The 21,447-nt window shown below is 45.8% G+C and overlaps 1 protein-coding gene across 1 annotated transcript; it reads right to left on the bottom strand.

Annotated features, from left to right (window-relative positions):
* Nucleotides 1–272: 272 nt before the first annotated feature.
* LOC133241723 (pregnancy-associated glycoprotein-like) lies at nucleotides 273–9,172 on the bottom strand. The gene is made up of 8 exons (XM_061407647.1): nucleotides 9,099–9,172; nucleotides 7,877–7,959; nucleotides 7,673–7,815; nucleotides 6,061–6,260; nucleotides 5,029–5,145; nucleotides 3,427–3,571; nucleotides 3,243–3,341; nucleotides 273–425 (listed from the first exon to the last, which is right to left on the bottom strand). The coding sequence occupies exons 1-8, from the start codon at nucleotides 9,170–9,172 to the stop codon at nucleotides 273–275; spliced, it is 1,014 nt and encodes a 337-aa protein (XP_061263631.1).
* Nucleotides 9,173–21,447: the final 12,275 nt, after the last annotated feature.

The raw sequence follows: 21,447 nt of genomic DNA, 5'->3' as shown, positions 1-21,447 counted from the left end.
AAGTCTCCCCTTTCTTGAAGCCAGTTGGAGTTGGGCTCCTCTCGTTTGTGCTTCAGACTTGATTCTAGATCCTGCCCGGTTGTGATGTACCTTCCTGACTCAAAGAGAGGCAGCCATTCATATGAGCTCCATTGAGATGAAATCCTTTATTCTTTGCTGAGGACAGGGCTTGCAGAGCCCCAAACCCTGTGCCTCAGCATCCCTGGGAGGGAGTTTCCTCTGTGTGTGTGTCTTTGGAGTGGGCCTGAGTGATTCCTGAAGCAGCCCAGCATTTACACTGAGGGAGCCAGGCTGAGCCTATAGTTTCCCCAATCAAAAACTGTGAAATATGCTCTCAGGAAGATGTTGCCCAGGATCCAGGTCTCTGAGGGGCTCCTGTCTTCTGTGCCCCCATGAAAGCTGATAAAGCAGATATCTTTAGAAACCTGGGGGAGACAGAAATACACACCAGTCAGCGTGAGCACTTACCTGCCACCCCCCTCAATATCCAGAGCACACAGCTTTCCCATTTTTTCCCCTTCTTTGGGAAGAATCAAGTGGCTCTCACAGCAGCTGCAAAAGTGAGGATATAGGAGCAAGAAGGGCCAAAACATGTGGTTGCCATGACAGAGGGGTGTGGGGAGGGGAGGATTGGGAGTTTGGGATTATCAGATGTGAACTAACATTTGATATTTAAATAATAAAGCCCTACTGTATAGCACAGGTAACTGTATTCAGTATCCCATGATAAACTGTAATGGGAAAGAATATAAAAAAGAGTTGGTATATATTTGTGGGCTTCCCTGGTGGCTCAGTGGTAAAGATTCTGTCCGCAATGCAGGAGATCGATCCCTGGGTTGGGAAGATCCCCTGGAGGAGGACATGGCCACCCACTCCAGTATTCTTGCCTGGAGAATCCCCTGGATGGAGGAGCCTGGTGGGTTACAGTTCATGGGGTCTCACAGAGTTAGGCAAGCTGAAGCGGCTAAGCAGCAGCAGCATGTATATATTTGAATATATATAAAACTGAGTGGCTTTATCTCTGGGCTTTCTATTCTGTTCCATTGATCAATATTTCTGTCTTTGTACCAGTGCCATACTGTCTTGGTAACTGTGGCTTTGTAATAGAGCCTGAAGTCAGGTAGGTTGATTCCTCCAGTTCCATTCTTCTTTCTCAAGATAGCTTTGGCTATTCGAGGTTTTTTGTGGAGAAAAGGGAACTCTCTTACACTGTTGGTGGGAATGCAAACTAGTACAGCCACTATGGAGAACAGTGTGGAGATTCCTTAAAAAACTGGAAATAGAACTGCCTTATGATCCAGCAATCCCACTGCTGGGCATACACACTGAGGAAACCAGAAGGGAAAGAGACACATGTACCCCAGTGTTCATCGCAGCACTGTTTATAATAGCCAGGACATGGAAGCAACCTAGATGCCCATCAGCAGATGAATGGATAAGAAAGCTGTGGTACATATACACAATGGAGTATTACTCAGCCATTAAAAAGAATACATTTGAATCAGTTCTAATGAGGTGGATGAAACTGGAGCCTATTATACAGAGTGAAGTAAGCCAGAAAGAAAAACACCAATACAGTATACTAACGCATATATATGGAATTTAGAAAGATGGTAACAATAACCCTGTGTACGAGTCAGCAAAAGAGACACTGATGTATAGATCAGTCTTGTGGACTCTGTGGGAGAGGGAGAGGGTGGGGAGATTTGGGAGAATGGCATTGAAACATGTATAATATCATGTATGAAACGAGTCGCCAGTCCAGGTTCGATGCACGATACTGGATGCTTGGGGCTGGTGTACTGGGACGACCCAGAGGGAGGGTATGGGGAGGGAGGAGGGAGGAGGGTTCAGGATGGGGAACACAGGTATACCTGTGGCAGATTCATTTTGATATTTGGCAAAACTAATACAATATTGTAAAGTTTAAAAATAAAAAACAAACAAACAAACAAAAAACTGAGTGGTTTAGGTACAGAGCAGAAACTAACACCACACTGTAAATCAGTTCTACTTCAATGTATTTTTTAAACAAAGAACAAGAATGGCCCATAGTTCCCCTCACATACTGCTGTTTCCTTCCTTCCGACTCCTGCTCTCTTTTTTTCTCTGCTAAGAATGCCTGTTTAGCTCTCCATTGGCCACAACCCATTATTTTTTTCTAAAAAAATGTTTACCTTTTTAATGGAGGATAGCCAGTTAACAGTATTGTGATAGTTTCAGGTGGGCAGCAGTGGGACTCAGCCATACATATACATGTATCCACTCTGCCCCAAACTCCCCTCCCATCCAGACTGCCAGATAGCACTGAGCAGAGCTCCCTGTGCTACATAGTGGGTTGTTGTTGGTTACCCATTGTAAATAGCATCGTCACGATGCGTTCTTTATACTCGCTCAGGCCGTCTAGGAAACCTTTCTGGTCCCACACTCACACTATTTGGCCACTCCAGGCTGGGTTGGGTGACTTATCCTGAAGCTCCCCTGGTCTGTATCCCACATCACCCGTCATCTGCCCCTGGACCCTTTGCACAGCCCCCGAGGCTGCCATTTGTAAGGAATCCAATATAGATTACCTCAACCCAAGCAGGCTCCCTTGTTCCTCCATGAGGCTGGGGTGTTTAGGATTTCTGCAGTTCCCTCTCTTCTTCAAAGCCTCCTTTGAGCCCATCAGCCTGCTCTGAACTCCCACAGGGAGCTGACATGAAGCCTCCACCTTGTGCTGGGGCTGAGCAGTCACTGTACACCCTTCATTTACCTTAGCATCCAACTTCCCCACAGAGGGGTCAGTACCCACTCACAGAGTGTGAAGTTGCAGCGAAGTTCTAGGGTAAGCATGTACTTTATGATCTCAATCTGGAGACTTTTGAGTTGGGAAGGGGAGACTGTTAACCCCTATGGTGGGACAGCACAATGAGACTGTCCCCAGACATCCTTCCTGTCACCTGTTCTATTTCAGGGATTGCTAGAGCTGACTTTCCATGTTTCTGAATATGAGGTCTCTGGTTGAATAGAAGCTCGTGAGGACTGAGGCCTTAGAGTTCCCTTCTCCTTGTGACTCCCACCAGACTTCCCTTTCCTCTCACCTGGTTGGTTTTGTGGGAGGCGCTGGCCCAGCCACAGGGGCTCAGCAGCATTAGCCATGGTGTGGCTTGGCCTGTAGAGGGCCCCTTCCTCCCAACAGCAGCCCAAGAGTTCTTGCATATCCCACATTTGGGAACCAGCCCCCAAAGTTGTCCCCTCACCTTCTGGAGGTAGTATTTAGGGGACACTGGGAAGTCCATGCCATTGATAGTGAAGATAATAGGAGGCAGGGCCTTGGAACTGTCACATGAAATCAAGCTGTAAAAGAAAGCAGGAGAGAGGTTGGCCCAGGTGATCCTTGGTGTGTGGGGAGCCCAAGAATGATCCTGTGGCATGACCCTTCACCTGGCTTTTCTCCTTGGGATTGGGGTTGGTGTGTTTGAAGATGTTACAGACCACTTGAGTTGGGCCAGCCAGCACTGAGCTCCCACTGTCCACAATAGCCTGACATCCGCCAGAACAAGCAACCACCATTTTGTTTATGGAGATGCTGAGAGACAGAGGGACAAAGCAGGCACCAGGGTCACTCTGAAGTCTCTTCAGTGACTGCCCCCTGGCTGACTGTCTCCTGAAAAGCCCTTCAGCTCTTACCCTGACTCAGTTTTCCTTTTCTCTGGTCACATCATCTTTTTAACTTTCTTTCAGTTCTTGCCTGCACAGGCTCTTCTGTGTCTCAGGGCCTGAGTTTGTGCTGGTTTCCTTCCTAGAAGGCCCCAGCTCCTTGGTCCAGCTAATTTTTCCTCATCTTCCAGGTTAATTGCCACTTTGTCAAGAAAGTCTTCCCCCGAGACTAGATCAGGCTCCTGTCTTGCTCACTCTCTGTAGACTCTTCCTCGTGTCCAGCATGTACCCAGGTGGTAATTCACTGTGTGTGTGAGTCGTTTCATGCACGTCTGCCTCACTAGATGTGAGGGCAAGTTGGATCCTCAGTGCCTCCCTCAAGTGCCCAGCACACAGGCGATGCACAATGAATGCATGTTGAATGAATGAATGAGGAACACCCAGAGACCTGTATCTGTGTCTCACCAATGACGGGTCGGTCCATACAGTGAAGATGGAGGTGTCTAGGACAGCAGATGGTCAGAGTGGTGGTGGAGGAGATACAGGCTGCCCTGGGAGAGTTTGTCTCCCAGCACCACCCCTCACCTGGCTCAGACCCTGAGGCCCCTGGCAGGGGAGCGTGAGCAGACCCGGGGGCCTCCAAAGAGCAGGGAAGCTTTGGCCTGAGGGCATCACAGAGAACCCCACCAATTATTGCCCCTTGTTCTCAGGCCACTCCTGGATCCCAGCTTCCTGACTCAGTCACAGCCCTGCCCCACTGTGTGCCCGGTTTGGGCGGTAATTAGCACTGGTCAGATGGGGTGTCTCTTCTTATGCTTGCTCTCAGGTCTCAAGACTGCAACCAAACTCTCTTCACTGCTGGGTAACTTCTCTCTGAGGAGACCAGTTTTCCCAGTTTTTCAGGACTTTCTCAGTTTTTCAACTGGCAATTCTGTGTACTGAGAACACTCTAGGTCCTGGGTGGCCCTGGTCAGTAGGTCATCTTAACACAATCCTGTTCAGGTTGGTGAAATGCCCCCTGATCCTCTTTTCACCACACTATAGGGTCCTCTAACCAGGCTCCCCACCTCACGGCACAGGAATGCAGCCTTCCCCCAGGCCTTCTGGACCCTTTCAGGATCCTGGTGAGAGGCCTGATCAGGAGCTCTGGGGCAGTTATGAACCCATGGGTGATGTGTGTTCCTGTGTGTGTGTTTGTGTGCATCTGTGTGTGTTTGTATGTTTGCCTATGTATGTTTTTATATGTGTCTCTGTATGTTTTTATGTGTGCATGTGTGTGGAGCATATGTCTGTGTGTGACTGTGAGTGCATTTGTGTGTGTCTGTATGTGTCCATGTGCATGTGTGGGAGCATCATTTGGGGTGGCCCTCAGAGGGGGAGGCTTACCAGTCCATGGCTATCTGCCATACGTGGGCTTGGGTCACTGGTACCCACTTGAGATCCCCCTTATGGTAGGCATGGTCCACCCCACCAAGCATCAGCAAGCTGCTCTTCTGCGGCCAGCTGAAGAGAGAAGGAAGAAGGGGCTCATTGGAGGAGAGTAACACCAGGCACTGTCTGAGGACTGCGCTTCTTCACCCATCAGAGGCACTGCTACGGTCTCCATTTCACACATGCAGAAACAGATGCTTGGAGAGCTTGAGTGCCTGACCAGGGTTGGTCCCCATCTAATGAGTGTTACAGAAGAGGTTTGAAGCTGGGTAGCCTGGCTCCAACCAGGCCTGGCTCCGACCACCCATCCTTCTGAAGAGGGCCTGGACCTTTCCAGCCACCTAAATGCTCAGATATATCCTCAGAGGACTCTATGCTGGAGGGGTCGGGCTTCCTCCTTGTCTAGCCTGTCATTTTTCAGAAAAGCTGATGTCTGAGGGTTCAGGGTCACCCAGGGTTGGCTTCTCTTGCCTGTGACCTGTGCTGTCTATGGGACTTCAAGCTGAGCAGGCCACCCACCTCCATTCTCCCTGTCTTGAAATTCCTAATATGTTTCGAACAAGGGGTTCCACATTTTCATTTTGCGCTGGTTCCTGCAAATTCTGTAGCTCGTCCTGGGTTCCCAGTGAAATGTTAGTGAGGAAGGAAACATTCCCACCATCCCTCTCCTTCTGCATCAAATTCATCAGCAAATCCTGTTGCTTTTTCCTCCAGCCATATCCTGGACCATTTCTCTCCCTCCTACCTCCACCCCGCTCAACCAAACTGCACCCTTGAATCCATGAGAATGGTTGTGTTCCAGTGAAACACAACCATTTTTTATTGACAAAAACCAGTGATGGGGCCAGTTGTGATCCTGGGGCCATAGTTCTCCTCGGATAGACTATCACTCAGGAATCTTCTGGATGAGGTGGCCTACACTTTTTCATGCAACTGAAAGCATCTTACAGCTTGTTTGGAGGAAAGGCTTGTCCAGCTCAGACTTACCTGCTCAGGAACAAGGCAAAGACAGGTTGAGAAATGACTCCTTGTCTCTTCAGGTTGTCGAAGAGAGGGTTGGCTTCACGCCTGGTGAGGCTGGGGTAGGCCAAGCCCAGGACACCATCATAAGGTGAATTTTCCAGGAACCCATCAATCTTACTCTTGGTCAGGCCAATTGTCTGGTTCTTGGCAACAGCTGTCCCAATCTGTGAGACAGGAGAGTGTTCCTACATAAAGGGTTGGGAGGTGAGGCTGGGCTGTTTGGTGCAAATGCCATTAGCACTGCAGAGAAGAACTGAGGCCTCAGTTGACCTCAGATGGGTAGGACAAGCTGGGATAGGAATTGGGCTTCCATTTGTGTGGGGCTGTGGATTTTAACAACACCTGCTTCTCCTGCAAACACCATCTCAGTGAGTCAAATTGATCTCATGTCTTCCATACAGGTGGGGCAACCAGACTCAGGACAGGACTGAATGGTCCCCCTCTAAGGATACAACAAATAGAGAGCAGACTAGTCTTCTCTTTGGCAACACTATGATCTGATGGGCTTCCCTTGTGGTTCAGACAGTAAAGAATCTGCCTGTTAATGCAGGAGACCCAGGTTCATTCGCTGGGTTGGAAAGTTCCCCGGAGAAGGAAATGGCAACCCATTCCAGTATTTTGCCTAGAGAATTCCACGGACAGAGAAGCCTGGCGAGCTAGGTCCATGGGGTCGCAAGACTGAGTGACAAACGCTTTCACTTTCATGATCTGATGACAAACATGAACTGAATTAATTGCAATGAACTGTGGATTCTACACATGCCCAGGAAGACAGAAGCCATTATGCAGTGTCACTGGCTGGGTTCTAATGAAAATTCTGCCTGGATATCAGGCTTTTGGGGATGTGCACACTTGTGTGTGAGTGCCTGTGTGTGTGAGACAGAGAGAGAGACCGAGACAGAAAAACACAGGGAGAGCATACTCAGGCACTTTGTGTGTTGGTGGGCAGGCCATAGTTTTTGTTAGTCTTAAAGGCCCCTTAGAGTGAGAACCCTTTTATCAGGCCCATCTTACATCTGTGACTCCTGATTCCCCTGCCTGGATACCTGAAGCCCTGTGCTGCCCCAGGGGCCCCAGATCAGTTTTATCCCCTCCCCAAACCTACACCTACTTGAGTCCTGAAGATCAGTGAAGCTCCACTTAAAAAATATGTGACCTTGGCAAGGCTCTCGCTCTGTGCACCTCATGTCCCTCGTCTTTATCCTGAGCTACTAATAGTACCTCCTGCCTGGGGATATTGCAGGATAAAACAAGTTATTACCATGAAAGTGCCCTGTAGAGCCTGTGAATATAAAAGGGGGTGCTTTATTGCCCCTTCTTCCTGCTCCAGCAAAATGAACGTTGGGTAATGGAGATGCAAGTCCACACCCCAAGCCCCTCTCTGGGGTTCGTTGTTTTGGGAGTTTGTGTGTCAGCAGGGGAGCTGTCTCCCCAGGGACAGGGCCCTGCTGGGCAGGTGGCCAACCACTAGGGGATTTTCAGAAAGACAGTCCCTTCCAGCTGGTAGTGCATCTGTTTTGCAGGCACTGGTTGCTCCCAGGACCAGCCCGGACTCAGCCCTTGGTTCCCCCATTACCCGAATAGTTTCACTGGCAAGAACTCCTGTTATCTTTCCAAAGCCATAGTGGAGGTCAAGTTTCCTCCATTTGCACTGGAAGGTGGAGGACATCTTGGGGGTCATATGTCCAGTATGCAACTGCCAACACAAGAGATCCATATCTGTCAGATGCCAAGGATGGAGAAGGGGGGTGGGGGAGAACAAGATGGGTGGGGGGCAGGCACTCACAGCAGGAGGGACTTTGGCAGTAGACAGAGGCCACCCACAAGTCAGACGAGCCCGTGTCAATGATGACCCAGAACTCTCTTTTTTTTAATATAAATTTATTTATTTTAACTGGAGGTTAATTACTTTACAATATTATATTGGTTTTGCCATACATCAACATGAATCTGCCACAGGTATACACCTGTGTATATACACCTGTATATACACAGGTATATACCTAAAGGTTCGTCTAGTCAAGGCTATGGCTTTTCCTGTGGTCATGTATGGATGTGACAGTTGGACTCTGAAGAAAGCTGAGTGCCGAAGAATTGATGCTTTTGAACTGTGGTGTTGGATAAGACTCTTGAGAGTCCCTTGGACTGCAAGGAGATCCAACCAGTCCATTCTGAAGGAGATCAGCCCTGGGATTTCTTTGGAAGGAATGATGCTAAAGCTGAAACTCCAGTACTTTGGCCACCTCATGTGAAGAATTGACTCATTGGAAAAGACTCTGATGCTGGGAGGGATTGGGGGCAGGAGAAGAAGGGGACGACAGAGGATGAGATGGCTGGATGGCATCACTGACTCGATAGACATGAGTCTCAGTGAACTACAGGAATTGGTGATGGACAGGGAGGCCTGGCGTGCTGCGATTCATGGGGTCGCAAAGAGTCCGACACGACTGAGCGACTGATCTGATCTGATACCTACCCCCCGGAGAAGGCAATGGCACCCTACTCCAGTACTCTTGCCTGGAAAATCCAATGGATGGAGGAGCCTGGTAGGCTGTAGTCCATGGGTTCGCTAAAAATCAGACACGACTGAGTGGCTTCACTTTCACTTTTCACTTTTCACTTTGATGCATTGGAGAAGGAAATGGCAACCCACTCCAGTGTTCTTGCCTGGAGAATCCCAGGGACAGGGGAGCCTGGTGGGCTGCCATCTATGGGATTGCACAGAGTCAGACACGACTGAAGTGACTTAGCAGCAGCAGCATACCTACCCCCTACCCCTGTTACCCTCTCAGAAGTACCATATGTTTATTACTGGTTAAAGGAAGTCAATAATTTATGCTAATATTGTTCTGAAGCAAGACTTTCAGTGGATAGGGTAAAGAGGTTCAAACATAAAATGAAAAACCTTTAGTAAAGCCCTATAGCCTTAAAAATTGATAACATAAGTTTGTACTATTTAATTATTTTCCTTTTTTCCCCCTTTTCTTTAAAGGAATCGGTACTTCCTGGCTCTTTCAACTGAAAAGCCTAGAAGGAATGGCAACTTGGCTACGGTGACTATCATGAGGTCTATCATGCGGCCTCTAAATTCTATTTCCCACCTTAAGGTCCATGGATTCTTGAAGAGATGACTGATTTCAGGACTGGGCCAAGGAATGAACAAGATAAGCCTGAGAATATTGAAGGACCAGACATGTGAGCGCCTTCAAAGGTTAGCAAGAGCTGAACAAAAAGTTTAGGAATCCATTTGATGAGGCCGAAAGTGAGACAATTTTAGTATCAGATCAAATCCACCGAAACAAATTAAATATATAAAAATTCAGAAGTTCCAAATGTTAATAGCTAACATGTAATTTGTCACCGTGGCAGATTGCTAGGGCACAAAGTCACCATCATGGACACTCAGAAAGGGAAATAATCATCAATATTTATGTTATTTTTGTTTGTATGAAGCATATTTCATGTAACTATAAACATTTGAAAGAATGCTCTTATTAATGGAAGATTTCCAGGAATTAGATTTAGCAGTGGTAGAAAGAAGAAACCACTGTTTTGCAACATTCTCATAAATTAGTGGATCTTGGCCGAGATCATCTATGGATGATAAAACCGTAAGATGAAAGGTCAAAGGTGAACTTTATAATGCATGCATGAGGTTGGCAACATCAGGACCCAGTGCATCTCAGCATACATCAAAGTGAGGCAACTAGCGATTATGTCTCTTAAGTGATGCCATAAGAAATATTTGTGACTACAAATTAAATGTTCCAATAAAATTTGTTGAACATAAGTCTAGGTCTAACTACCAGTTTTCAGGGAAATACATAGATAAAGGAAGAGAGAAGCAATCCTCTAAATCATCAGTGTCCAGCTTTTTTTGGCACTAGGAACTGGTTTCCTGGAAGACAATTTTTCTAGAGACGTGGTGGAGGGGGTGATTTCTGGATGATTCAAGGGTATTACATTTATTGTGGACTTTATTTCTATTATTATTATGTTGTAATATATAATTAAATAGTTATAAAACTCACTATAATACAGACTCTGTGGGTGCCCTGAGCTTGTCTTCCTGGAACGAGACTATCCCATCTGGGGGTGATGGGAGAGCGATGGGGAGCAGCTGAAAATACAGATGGAGCCTCACTTGTGTGCTGCTCACCTTCTGCTGTGTGTCTGGTTCCTAATAGACCAAAGACTGGTACTGGGCCTGGTATTGGTGTTGTGGACTCCTGCTCTCAGCATAAGACTTGGGACTTTGTATGAGGCACATCACATTTTAAACAAATAAATGATATAAAAAGAAAGGGGGAGAATTTTATTTATTGAAAGTCTTAGAACAACCAAATGCAACATCCAAGTATTCATCCCCTAGACCTAGATTTGAATAAGTAAACTATAAAGGATTTTTTTTTTTTTAGAGGATTAGGGAAATTTGAACATGGACTAGATATCAGATGTTAATTTTATTTGGAAGAAAATAGCACTTGTGGTTATGTACATTTTATGAAATGGTACTCTCTTCCTTGGGGTTCCCAGGAGGCTGAGTGGTAGAGAGTCTGCCTGCAATGCAGGAGACATTATTTTGATCCCTGGGTTGAGAAAAGCCCCTGGAGAAAAATGTTGCAACCCACTGCAGTATTTTTCCCTGAGAAATTCCATGGACAGAGGAGCCAGCAGATTACAGTTCATGGGGCCACAAAAGAGTCAGACTAAACAACAACAACAGCAACAACTACAACAGCAACAATAACAGTCTCTTCTTAAAATACTTCAGCAAACATGAATACATAGCAAAACCCAAAATTTAAATGAGGGTGTGCTTTGATTTAAAGAAATAGATCTGAGTATTTGCTATGGATTGAATTGTGTCCACCCTCAAGTTCAAAAGTTGAATCCTTAATTCCTGATGTAATGATTTTAGGACGCAGGGCCTTTGGGAGATCATTAGGTTGAGATGAGGTCTTAATAGTAGGGCCCTCATGATGGGATCAGGGACTTCATAAGAAGAGCCCCCTGAGAACTTCCTCTCTTTCTCTCTCTCATTCTCCTCTCTCTCCCTCCTTCCTGTCCCTCTTCCTTCTCCCCTCCCTCAATATCCCTCCCCATCACGTGTGAGGACACAGCAAGGAGAGAACTGTCTGGGCCAAGAAGAGGGTTCCCACCAGGAACACAACTGACCAGCACCTTGATCTTGGACATGTAGCCTCAGGTCTCTGACACCCTGGGTGGACTGAGAGAGTAGTGTTGTAGTTCTGATCTCGGTGAGGCAGCAGTGCGATGTGGTGTGAAGCAAGATCTTCATTCCCTGCCAAGGAATTGAACCTGGTAGCCAGGATGAGAACCAGGAATCCTAGCCACCAGACCAGCAAGGGCTAGAGGCTAGAAGCTATTTTTCCTTGGATCTTTGTCCCCCAGTGAAAAATGCCTTTATCATGGAGGCAGAAACTGTAAATGAAGGTACAAAGTTTCTTATTAAAGACATAGAACAAGTGGGAGAGCACACAGAGAAATAAATGGTTTGTACAGATGAGATGGAAGCAAGGCAGAGATGCACACCTGGAGAGAAAGAGGATGGGCCTAGTGAGTAGGAGTTCACTAAAGAGGCAATTAAGTTATTTATACTGGTCCTTTCTTCAGGGTCTTTGTTTTCCTTCAGGCCAATTATCTGATCTCTTTTTCCATACCTGACTCACCCTGGGAACCTCCCCTGGGTGTGCATGCACCCCTCAGCCCCTCAGGATCTGGACGTGAAGGTTTCTGGGAGGATCAAGACTCAATATTTTCATTGTTATTCAGTCGCTAATTCGTGTCCAACTCTTTGTAACCCTGTGGACTGCAGAACGCCAGGCTTCTCTGCCCTTCACTATCTCCTGGATTTTGACAGGAGGATGTTGGAACCCACCAAAAAAAAAAAAAGAAAAAAAAAGATACCCAATGTCACAGGACAAGGGAGAAGCCACAAAGAGATTGTAGGAGGGGCACAATCACGTTGAAGTCAAATCCCATACCCACCCGGTGGATGACCCATAATGGAGAATAATATTGCCAGAGAAGTTCTCACACTTTTGTGAAGGCTCTAGGCCCCACATCAGACTTCCCAACCTGGGGATCTGGCAGAGACTGGGAATCCCTAGGGAATCTGACTTTGAAGGTCAGTGGGATTTGATTATAAAACTTCCACAGGATTGGGTGAAACAGAGACTCTTGGAGGACACAAACAAATCTCTGTGTACACTAGAACCCAGGGGAAAGGAGCCGTGACCCCATAAGGGACTGAGCCAGACCAGCCTGTGAATTTTGAGGGTCTCCTGTGACAGCGTTTGTCAGCTCTGGCCTGCTGTGTGGACAGGGGCACTGGTAGCAGCGGTCCTGGGGGTCTGTGTTGGCATAAGTCCTTTTGGACTTCACCTTTAACCCTACCATAGAGCCTATAGACTCCAGAACTGGGCTGTCTCAGGTCAAACAACTAACAGGGAGGGAGCACAGCTCCTCCAGAACTCTTGCCTGGAAAATTCCATGGACAGGGGAGCCTGGCGGGCTACAGCCCATGGAGTTACAAAGAGTCCCAGCACATCCCAGTGGTGCTCAGACACGACTGGGCCACTGAGCACACAGTGCAGTTTACAAATGATAATAAGACAGCCAATGGTTTCTGTTGTAAATTCCCCAGGCCAATTACTCTTCACACAGTGCTTTCATTAATTCCAATGTTAACTCTCATGTGTTAAGATTTCCATTAAATTTCAATATATGTAAATATTAGAAATAAGCAAATCCAATTCCAAGCATGTATATCGTTCCCAACTAGGGATCAAACCTAGGCCCCCTATGGGGAAGCGCAGAGTCCTAACCCATGGGGCCGCCAGGGAATTCCCTTCCATCATTCAGTTTAATTCACAATAGCTAGGACATGGAGGCAACCTAGATGTCCATTAGCTGATGAATGGATAAGAAAGCTGTGGCACATATACACAATGGAATATTACTCAGCTATTAAAAAAGAATACATTTGAATACGTTTTAATGAGGTGGATGAAACTGGAACCTATAATACAGAGTAAAGAAAGTCAGAAAAACACCAATGTAGTATATTAATGCATATATATGAAATTTAGAAAGATGGTAATGATGACCCTGTATGTGAGACAGCAAGAGACACAGATATAAAGACAGACTTTTGAACTCTGTGGGAGAAGGTGAGGGTGGGATGATTTGAGAGAATAGCACTGAAATATGTATATTACCATATGTGAAATAGATCACCAGTTCAAGTTTGAAGAATGAAGCAGGGCACTCAAAGCCGGTACACTGGGACAACCCTGAGGGATGCAATGGGGAGGGAGGTGGGAGGGGGTTCAGGATGGGGGACACATGTACAGCCATGGTGATTCATGTCAATGTATGGCCAAAACCACTACAATATTGTAAAATTCAGTTCAGTTCAGTTCAGTCGCTCAGTCTTGTCTGACTTTTTACGACCCCATGAATCGCAGCACGCCAGGCCTCCCTGTCCATCACCAACTCCTGGAGTTCACTCAGACTCAAGTCCATCGAATCAGTGATGCCATCCAGCCATCTCATCCTCTGTCGTCCCCTTCTTCTCCTGCCCCCAATCCCTCCTAGCATCAGAGTCTTTTCCAATGAGTCAACTCTTCCCATGAGGTGGCCAAAGTACTGGAGTTTCAGCTTCAGCATCATTCCCTCCAAAGAAATCCCAGGGCTGATCTCCTTCAGAATGGACTGGTTGGATCTCCTTGCAGTCCAAGGGACTCTCAAGAGTCTTCTCCAACACCACAGTTCAAAAGCATCAGTTCTTCAGCGCTCAGCCTTCTTCACAGTCCAACTCTCACATCTATACATGACCACAGGAAAAACCATAGCCTTGACTAGACGGACCTTTTTTGGCAAAGTAATGTCTGCTTTTGAATATGCTGTCTAGGTTGGTCATAACTTTCCTTCCAAGGAGTAAGCGTCTTTTAATTTCATGGCTGCAGTCACCATCTGCAGTGATTTTGGAGCCTCAGAAAATAAAGTCTGACACTGTTTCCACTGTTTCCCCATCTATTTTCCATGAAGTGATGGGACCAGATGCCATGATCTTTGTTTTCTGAATGTTGAGCTTTAAGCCAACTTTTTCACTCTTCTCTTTCACTTTCATCAAGAGGCTTTTTAGTTCCTCTTCACTTAAAATAAATAAATCAGTTAAAAAAAAAAAAAAACTCAGTCCCCAAAACTCCTGAGGTGAAGCAGCTCTCTCAGCATGGAAGAATGCGCCACCTGCTGGAGACATCAGAGGACTCCGCTTTGCCACAAGTCATCAGGGAAATCTGGGTGTGTAGCCTTTATGAGGAGGTCTAGCACTTTCTGGATGGCTCAGATGGCAATGCAGGAAACCCGGGTTCAATTCTTGGGTCAGGAAGATCCCCTGGAGGAGGGAATGGCAACCCACTCCAGTATTCTTGCCTGGAGAATTCCATGGACAGAGGAACCTAGGGGCTACAGAGTCAGACATGACTGAGCTACTAACACCGCAAGCCTCACCAATGAGCAGAAAATTGGACTAAAGATTTTCTGAGTATGGCCCTGCCCGCCAGAGCAAGACCCAGTTTTTCCCAAGTCAGTCACTCCCATTAGAAAGTTCACACAAGCTTCTTATCCTCATCCATCAGAGGGCAGACAGAAGCAAGAACTAAAATCCACATCCTTCAGAATGAAAAGCACAGTTACAGAAACCTAACCAAAGTGATCACATGGATTACCGCCTTGTGTAAGTCAGTGAAGCTATGAGCTATGCTGTGCAGGGCCACCCAAGATGAACTGGTCATAGTGGAGTGTGAAGACAAAACGTGGTCCACTAGAGAAGAGAATGACAAACCACTTCAGTATTCTTGCCTTGAGAAGCCCATGAACGGTATTAAAAGGCAAAAAAAAAAAAAAAAAAAAAGACTCATTATGGCCTGACGTTATCCCACGTCTTTTTACCTACAAGGAGCCTTTCTGCACATGTGTAGCGTCTCCCTTGTCCCAAAAGAGCGGGGAGTGGTGATCCCTTAAACCTTTAACCAAACAGCGTTTTGCTCCTCTTTGTCCTCGCCATGACTATTACCTTAAGGTGTTTACAAGAGGTAAACACTGGCTATTTACCCTGTTTCTGTTATTACTCCCATTTTGGAGGGCAGAGAGGAGGCTGATTGTAAATGCCCTAACTGGATCCCAGCTATCTCTTGTCTCAGAAAATGCTAACAGTTGTGAGTATCCTGGCTGAAGCCCACTTCTTTGTGCCCCATGAACTGCAAATAGGAGGCCAGTTGTAAATGTCTAGCCTGGAGCCCATCTATCTCCTGCAGTTTTTGATGCTGTGTGATGAAATACAGGGCTCATGATAGCATGCTTTTTAATTTTTGTTGTGTTTGAAATCTTTTTGTAATAAGAAGTTTACAAAATATCCATTTTGAAGTTTTTGTCTTTAGTGATGCCCTGAGGGTCCCAGAAAAGCAGTTTTGTGCATGCCCAGTGGTTGGAGACCCACTTGCTCATTCGTTACTCCAGCTCTTCTCCTGTTATCTGATCACCTCACCCAACTCCAGACAACCACCCTTCACATCCCCACCCCACCGCTACCTGCTTGGTCATTCAGCCGAGCCAGTTTAGGGCCTGGAGGTAGAAGGAATGAGGACTATTTAGAAAGAATGAACCATGATGCATGAGACAGGGTGCTCGAGGCTGGTGCACTGGGATGACCCAGAGGGATGGGATGGGGAGGGAGGTGGGAGGGGGTTCAGGATGGGGAACACATGTACACCCGTGGCAGATTCATGTCAATATATGGCAAAACCACTACAATATTGTAAAGTAATTAGGCTCCAATTAAAATAAATTTATATTAAAAAAAAGAAAGAATGAACCATATATTAAGGAAGAGGTAATTGAATAGTAACAGGATCCTCTCAATTTGTTTCTGAAGCTTGTCTCAGTAATCTTCGGATTAAGACTGTATGACCTGCAATCAGGGGATGGTGTGTACTGGAAGCCATAATTTAAAGGACTGTCTCTGATCTGAATGTAAGGGGCTTTTCCAGGTACTGTTAATTAGCACATGCACAGTAACACTGAAGGAAAACTGACTCTTGGATTAACTCCCACTTGCAAAGACCCTACACTGGACTGGTCTATAGAGAGGACTGCTGACCTCCAACTCACCTTAAAATGCTCAAACAGAAGAAGCCACACTTACGCCAGGATGAGAAGATGACACTGGAAGTAGACAGCTTACCCACGATGATAGACCTAATTCTTGTGATCATTTATAATGTCTTGTTGACTTTTTGGACCTTTGCCTGTAAATCAAATGTTTTCTATCATGGACATGGCTGAATGCTAGTTTTAAAAACTGATTCAAAAGAAAAAATCGATTCAATTGTTGGGTTGTGGCTAATTACCTGTGTCAGGCAATGGCACCCCACTCCAGTACTCTTGCCTGGAAAATCCCATGGACGGAGGAGCCTGGGGAGCTGCAGTCCATGGGGTCGCTAGGAGTCGGACACGACTGAGTGACTTCACTTTCACTTTTCACTTCCATGCATTGGAGAAGGCAATGGCAACCCACTCCAGTGTTCTTGCCTGGAGAATCCCAGGGACCAGGGAGCCTGTTGGGCTGCCGTCTATGGGGTCGCACAGAGTCGGACACGACTGAATCGACTTAGCAGCAGCAGCAGTAAGTCTAGATTACCTTGGTGAATTTCTCTACTACAAGATTCTAATTAGCTGACCGTTACAAAATTAATTTTAGCAGAAAGAAAGTTCAGTCCTGTTCAGGCTACTCTTGATATTACTAAGTGGGATCCTCTCACCTGTCCAATTAATAATACCTGCTCTGACCCTGGACATAATATGAATTTTCCTCTAAATTACTCAAACTCAATCAGAACAGCAAGCAAAAATTAGGAATAAAACCTCTAACATTTATAGGATGGATTTATACAGTTAACACTAGGCTGTGGTCATTTAAGTTTTCAGGTCACCCTTTATCTGGGGAACAATTAAATTATACTAAGGGTAACTGGGTTAGTAACAATAGGAAATTCGGCTGGGAGCCTTATGGACAGGGCCAATATATAATTTCCCTGAAAGATAAAGATTGGTGTAGAATAGACTAAGTCAGACGATGTGAGAATATACTGGGCTACACCTAATGCAAGTTCTTGGTTTAGTTCTTACTTATGACTTTAATAATACCACTAGCTCTGTTATTTGTATTTTGTCTATTTTGCAAGATTGCTGTTTCTTGCATGACCAAATGTGTGAGTGGAACTGCAATGAAAATGAAGACTAGGTGACTTGGAGCAGTTGATTTAATATATAGTTGCCTATGCCTTTGGTGTTCAGTCACTCAGTCCTGCCTGACTCTTTGCGACCCTATGGACTGCAGCATGTCAGCCTTCCCTGTCTTTCACCATCTCCCGGAGACTGCGCAAACGCATGTGTGTTGAGTAGGTGATGCCATCCAACCATCTCGTCCTCTGTTATCCCCTTCTCCTCTTGTCTTCAATCTTTCCCAGCATCAGTGCTGTGCTGTGCTGTGCTTAGTCACTCAGTGGTGACCGACTCTTTGCGACCCCATGGACTGCAGCATGCCAGGCTCCTCTGTCCATGAGGATTCTCCAGGCAAGAACACTGGAGTGGGTTGCCATGCCCTCCTCCAGGGGATCTTCCCAACTCAGGGATCAAACCCAGGTCTCTGGTATTGCAGGTGGATTCTTTAACATCTGAGTCACCAGGGAAGCCCTCCCAGCGTCAGGGTCTTCTCTATTGAGTCTGCTCTTCTTATCAGGTATCCAGAGTATTAGAGCTTCAGCTTCAGCATCACTTCTTCCAATAAATATTCAGGGTTGATTTCCTTTAGGATTGACTGGTTTGATCTCCTTGCAGTCCAAGGGACTCTCAAGAGTCTTCTCCAACACCACAGTTCAAAAGCATCAATTCTTTGATGCTAAATCTTCTTTATGGTCCAATTCTCACATCCATACATGACTACTGGAAAAACCATACCTTTGACTATATGGGGACTTCCCTGGTGGCTCAGATGGTAAAGCGTCTGTCTACAATGTGGGGGACCCGGGTTCGAGCCCTGGGTTGGGAAGATCCCCTGGAGAAGGAAATGGCAACCCACTCCAGTACTATTGCCTGGAAAATCCCATGGACAGAGGAGCCTGGTAGGCTACAGTCTATGGGGTCGCAAAGAATCGGACACGATTGAGCAACTTCACTTTTGACTATATGGATCTTTATTGGCAAAGTAATGTCTCTGCTTTTTAACATGCTGTCTAGTTTTATCATAGCTTTTCTTCCAAGGAGCAGGAGTCTTTTAATTTCATGACCACAGTCACCATCTGCAGTGATTTTGGAGCCCAAGAAAATAAAGTCTGTCACTGTTTCTATTGTTTCCCCATTTATTTGCCATGATGTGATAGGCCTGGATGCCATGATCTTAGTTTTTGAATGTTGAATTTTAAGCCAATTTTGCCACGCTTCTCTTTCACCTGCTTCAAGAGGCTGTTTAGTTCCTCTTTGCTTTCTGCCATAAGGCGGTATCATTGCATAACTGAGGTTATCGATATTTGTCCCGGCAATCCTGATTCCAGTTTGTGCCTCATCTAGCCCAGCATTTTGCATGATGTACTCTGCATATTGAAAGCGAGATTAAAGGCAGGAAGAGAAGGGGATGACAGAGGGTGAGATGGTTGGATGGCATCACTAATTCAATGGACGTTAGTTTGAGAAGGCTCTGGGAGTTGGTGATGGACAGGGAAGCCTGGCATGCTGCAGTCCATGGGGTCACAAAGAGTCGGACATGACTGAACAACTGAACTGAGCTGAATTGAACTCTACATATAAGTTAAATAAGCAGGGTGACAATATACAGCCTTGATGTACTCCTTTCCCAATTTTGAACCAGATAGTTCTGAGAAATTGTCCCAAATAAGCAGCAGGGAAAGTCAGTATATACAAGATTTTGTTGAAGGAGGAATACGTGCAAGCAAGCAAATATTTTTCCAAAAGGTTTCTGGGAAAACTTGTCTCATGAAGCTTTTGCTACTCACAAGGAATACTCATCACTTGAAGGGTTTTGGTGTTTTTCTAGATACGAGGAGACCCAGGAATTGGGCTCATAAAATTGTCTCCTGAAAATATCTATTTGAAGATTTGTCTTATCAATTTTTCCTTGAGTACACACTGCCTCATATCTGCTTTCCACCATGAATTCCCCTCAGGGGGAGTCAAAAATCAGTACCTGCTGCAACACAGGGTTTAATCCTTTCCGAGGCAGATGGCTAGTGCCCATGGCAAGTGCGTATGCCATTAGTGATTGTAATAGTGTCACTCTAGATATGAGAAGATACAACAAGAGGGAATTTTTTCATGGACCATACCAGATCCCATGTGGTCTAGAGCCCTTTGGTTACTGTTGATAGACTTAGTCCAGTAACAGCACATTGGGTGGCCTACTAGCAAAATCTTTGCCTGACCTGGAACTGAAACTTCCTAGCACCATGGGATGAAATGGTCATGAAATGCCTCCCAACGTATGGTCAAATTTATGACCATGTGGGGCTTCCCTGGTAGCTCAGCTGGTAAAGAATCAGCCTGCAAAGCGGGAGACCTGGGTTTGATCCCTGGGTTGGGAAGATCCCCTGGAGGAGAGCATGGCAACCCACTCAGTAGTCTTGCCTAGAGAATCCCCATGGACAGAGGAGCCTGGCATGCTGCAGTCCATGGGGTAGCAAAGAGTAAGATACAACTGAGCGACTAAGCACACACGCATGAGGCTCTATCAGATACAAATCGGCAGTTGCCACAGTGCTCGCCATGTACCTCTTCCAGGAATAAATACTGGTGCAGCAGCTGGTGATTTTCAACCTCCCCTGAAGGGAGTTGAGGGTCTAGAGCAGAAATGAGGCACTCTGGGCTCAGGAAAAAGCTGGCAGGACAGATCTTCAAATAGATATCCTCAGGAGGCAATTTTGTGAGCCCAATTCATAGGGATAAAACAAAAAATGATGGTTGGCAAGGACTTGGGGAAGGGAAGAATGGGAGTTAATGTTTAATGGGTACAATGTTTCAGTTGGAGAATGAAAGAATTCTGGAGGTTGATGGTGATGATGCTTATACAACAGTGTGAATGTATTTAATGTCATAAAATTATACACTTTAAGTGTTTAAAATGGTAAATGGTAGCTCAGTCAGTAAAGAAGTCACCTGCAATGGAGGAACCTGGGATTCGATTCCTGGGTTAGGAATCACCTGGAGAAGGAAATGGCAACCCACTCCAGTATTCTTGCCTGAAAAAATCCCATGCATAGAGGAGCCTGGTGGGCTATAGTCCATGGGTTTGCAAGAGCTGGATGTGACTTAGTGACGAAACCACCACCACAATGTTTTACCATAATTAAAGGTAAATAACATATTTTAAAGGTAAATTACATATTTTTACTTTTGAAGTATTTGTGTCTGTGTATTTAAAGTGGATCTTGTTGGCAGCAGTAGATGAGTTTTGTATTTTCTAAAATCCAATTTTAAAATTTCTGCCCTTTAAGGGATGTTTAGACCACATACTTTTAATATGACTATTACTGTAGTTGGGTTTAATTCTCAAGTTTCTTCTAGTCCACTTTCATTCTTCCCCAGTGGCTCAGATGGTAAAGAATCTGCTTGCAATGCAGGAGAACTGGGTTTGATTCCTGGGTCCCTCTGATCCCCTGGAGAAGGGGATGGCAACCCACTCCAGTATTGTTGCCTGGAGATTTCCATGGGCAGAAGTGCCTGCTGGGCTACAGTCCACGGGGTGAGAAGGAGCTGGACATGGCTGAGTGACTAACACATACATGTATTCCACTTTCAGCCTCCAGATCATAGATTTTAATTTGACCTGAGGATGTCAGCTAGGCATTTTCCTTGCAATTCCCTCTGACAGGTATGCTGTGACTCAAGGTTGTGCTCTGCATCTACATGTTGGGCAGCTATCTTGCCTGAATCTGCTCGCTGGGGTGCAGTTACAGTTGCCTGAGGCTCATGCCTAGAGTCTGAGACACATGGGACCCTGGGTAATGGGGCTGGTGGGCAATATGTCTTTTTCCCTCTGGCAATTTTTATTATTACTTGTTTGAATCAATGTATTTATGATGTGCCTCGGTATAGTTTTCCTATTTCTTGTGTTTGGGTTAATTGATTTTTTGTATCTGTGGTCTTAAAGGTTCCATCACATTTGGAAATTTTACACCGAGTTATTCTTCAGGAATTTTCTCTCTTATCTCTTGCTTCTTTGGAACTCCAGTTATATATTTTAGTGTTCTT

Source organism: Bos javanicus, chromosome 29, assembly GCF_032452875.1.
Source record: "Bos javanicus breed banteng chromosome 29, ARS-OSU_banteng_1.0, whole genome shotgun sequence".
In the NCBI taxonomy this organism is placed as follows: Eukaryota; Metazoa; Chordata; class Mammalia; order Artiodactyla; family Bovidae; genus Bos; species Bos javanicus.
This window is presented reverse-complemented; position numbering and strand designations above follow the sequence as displayed.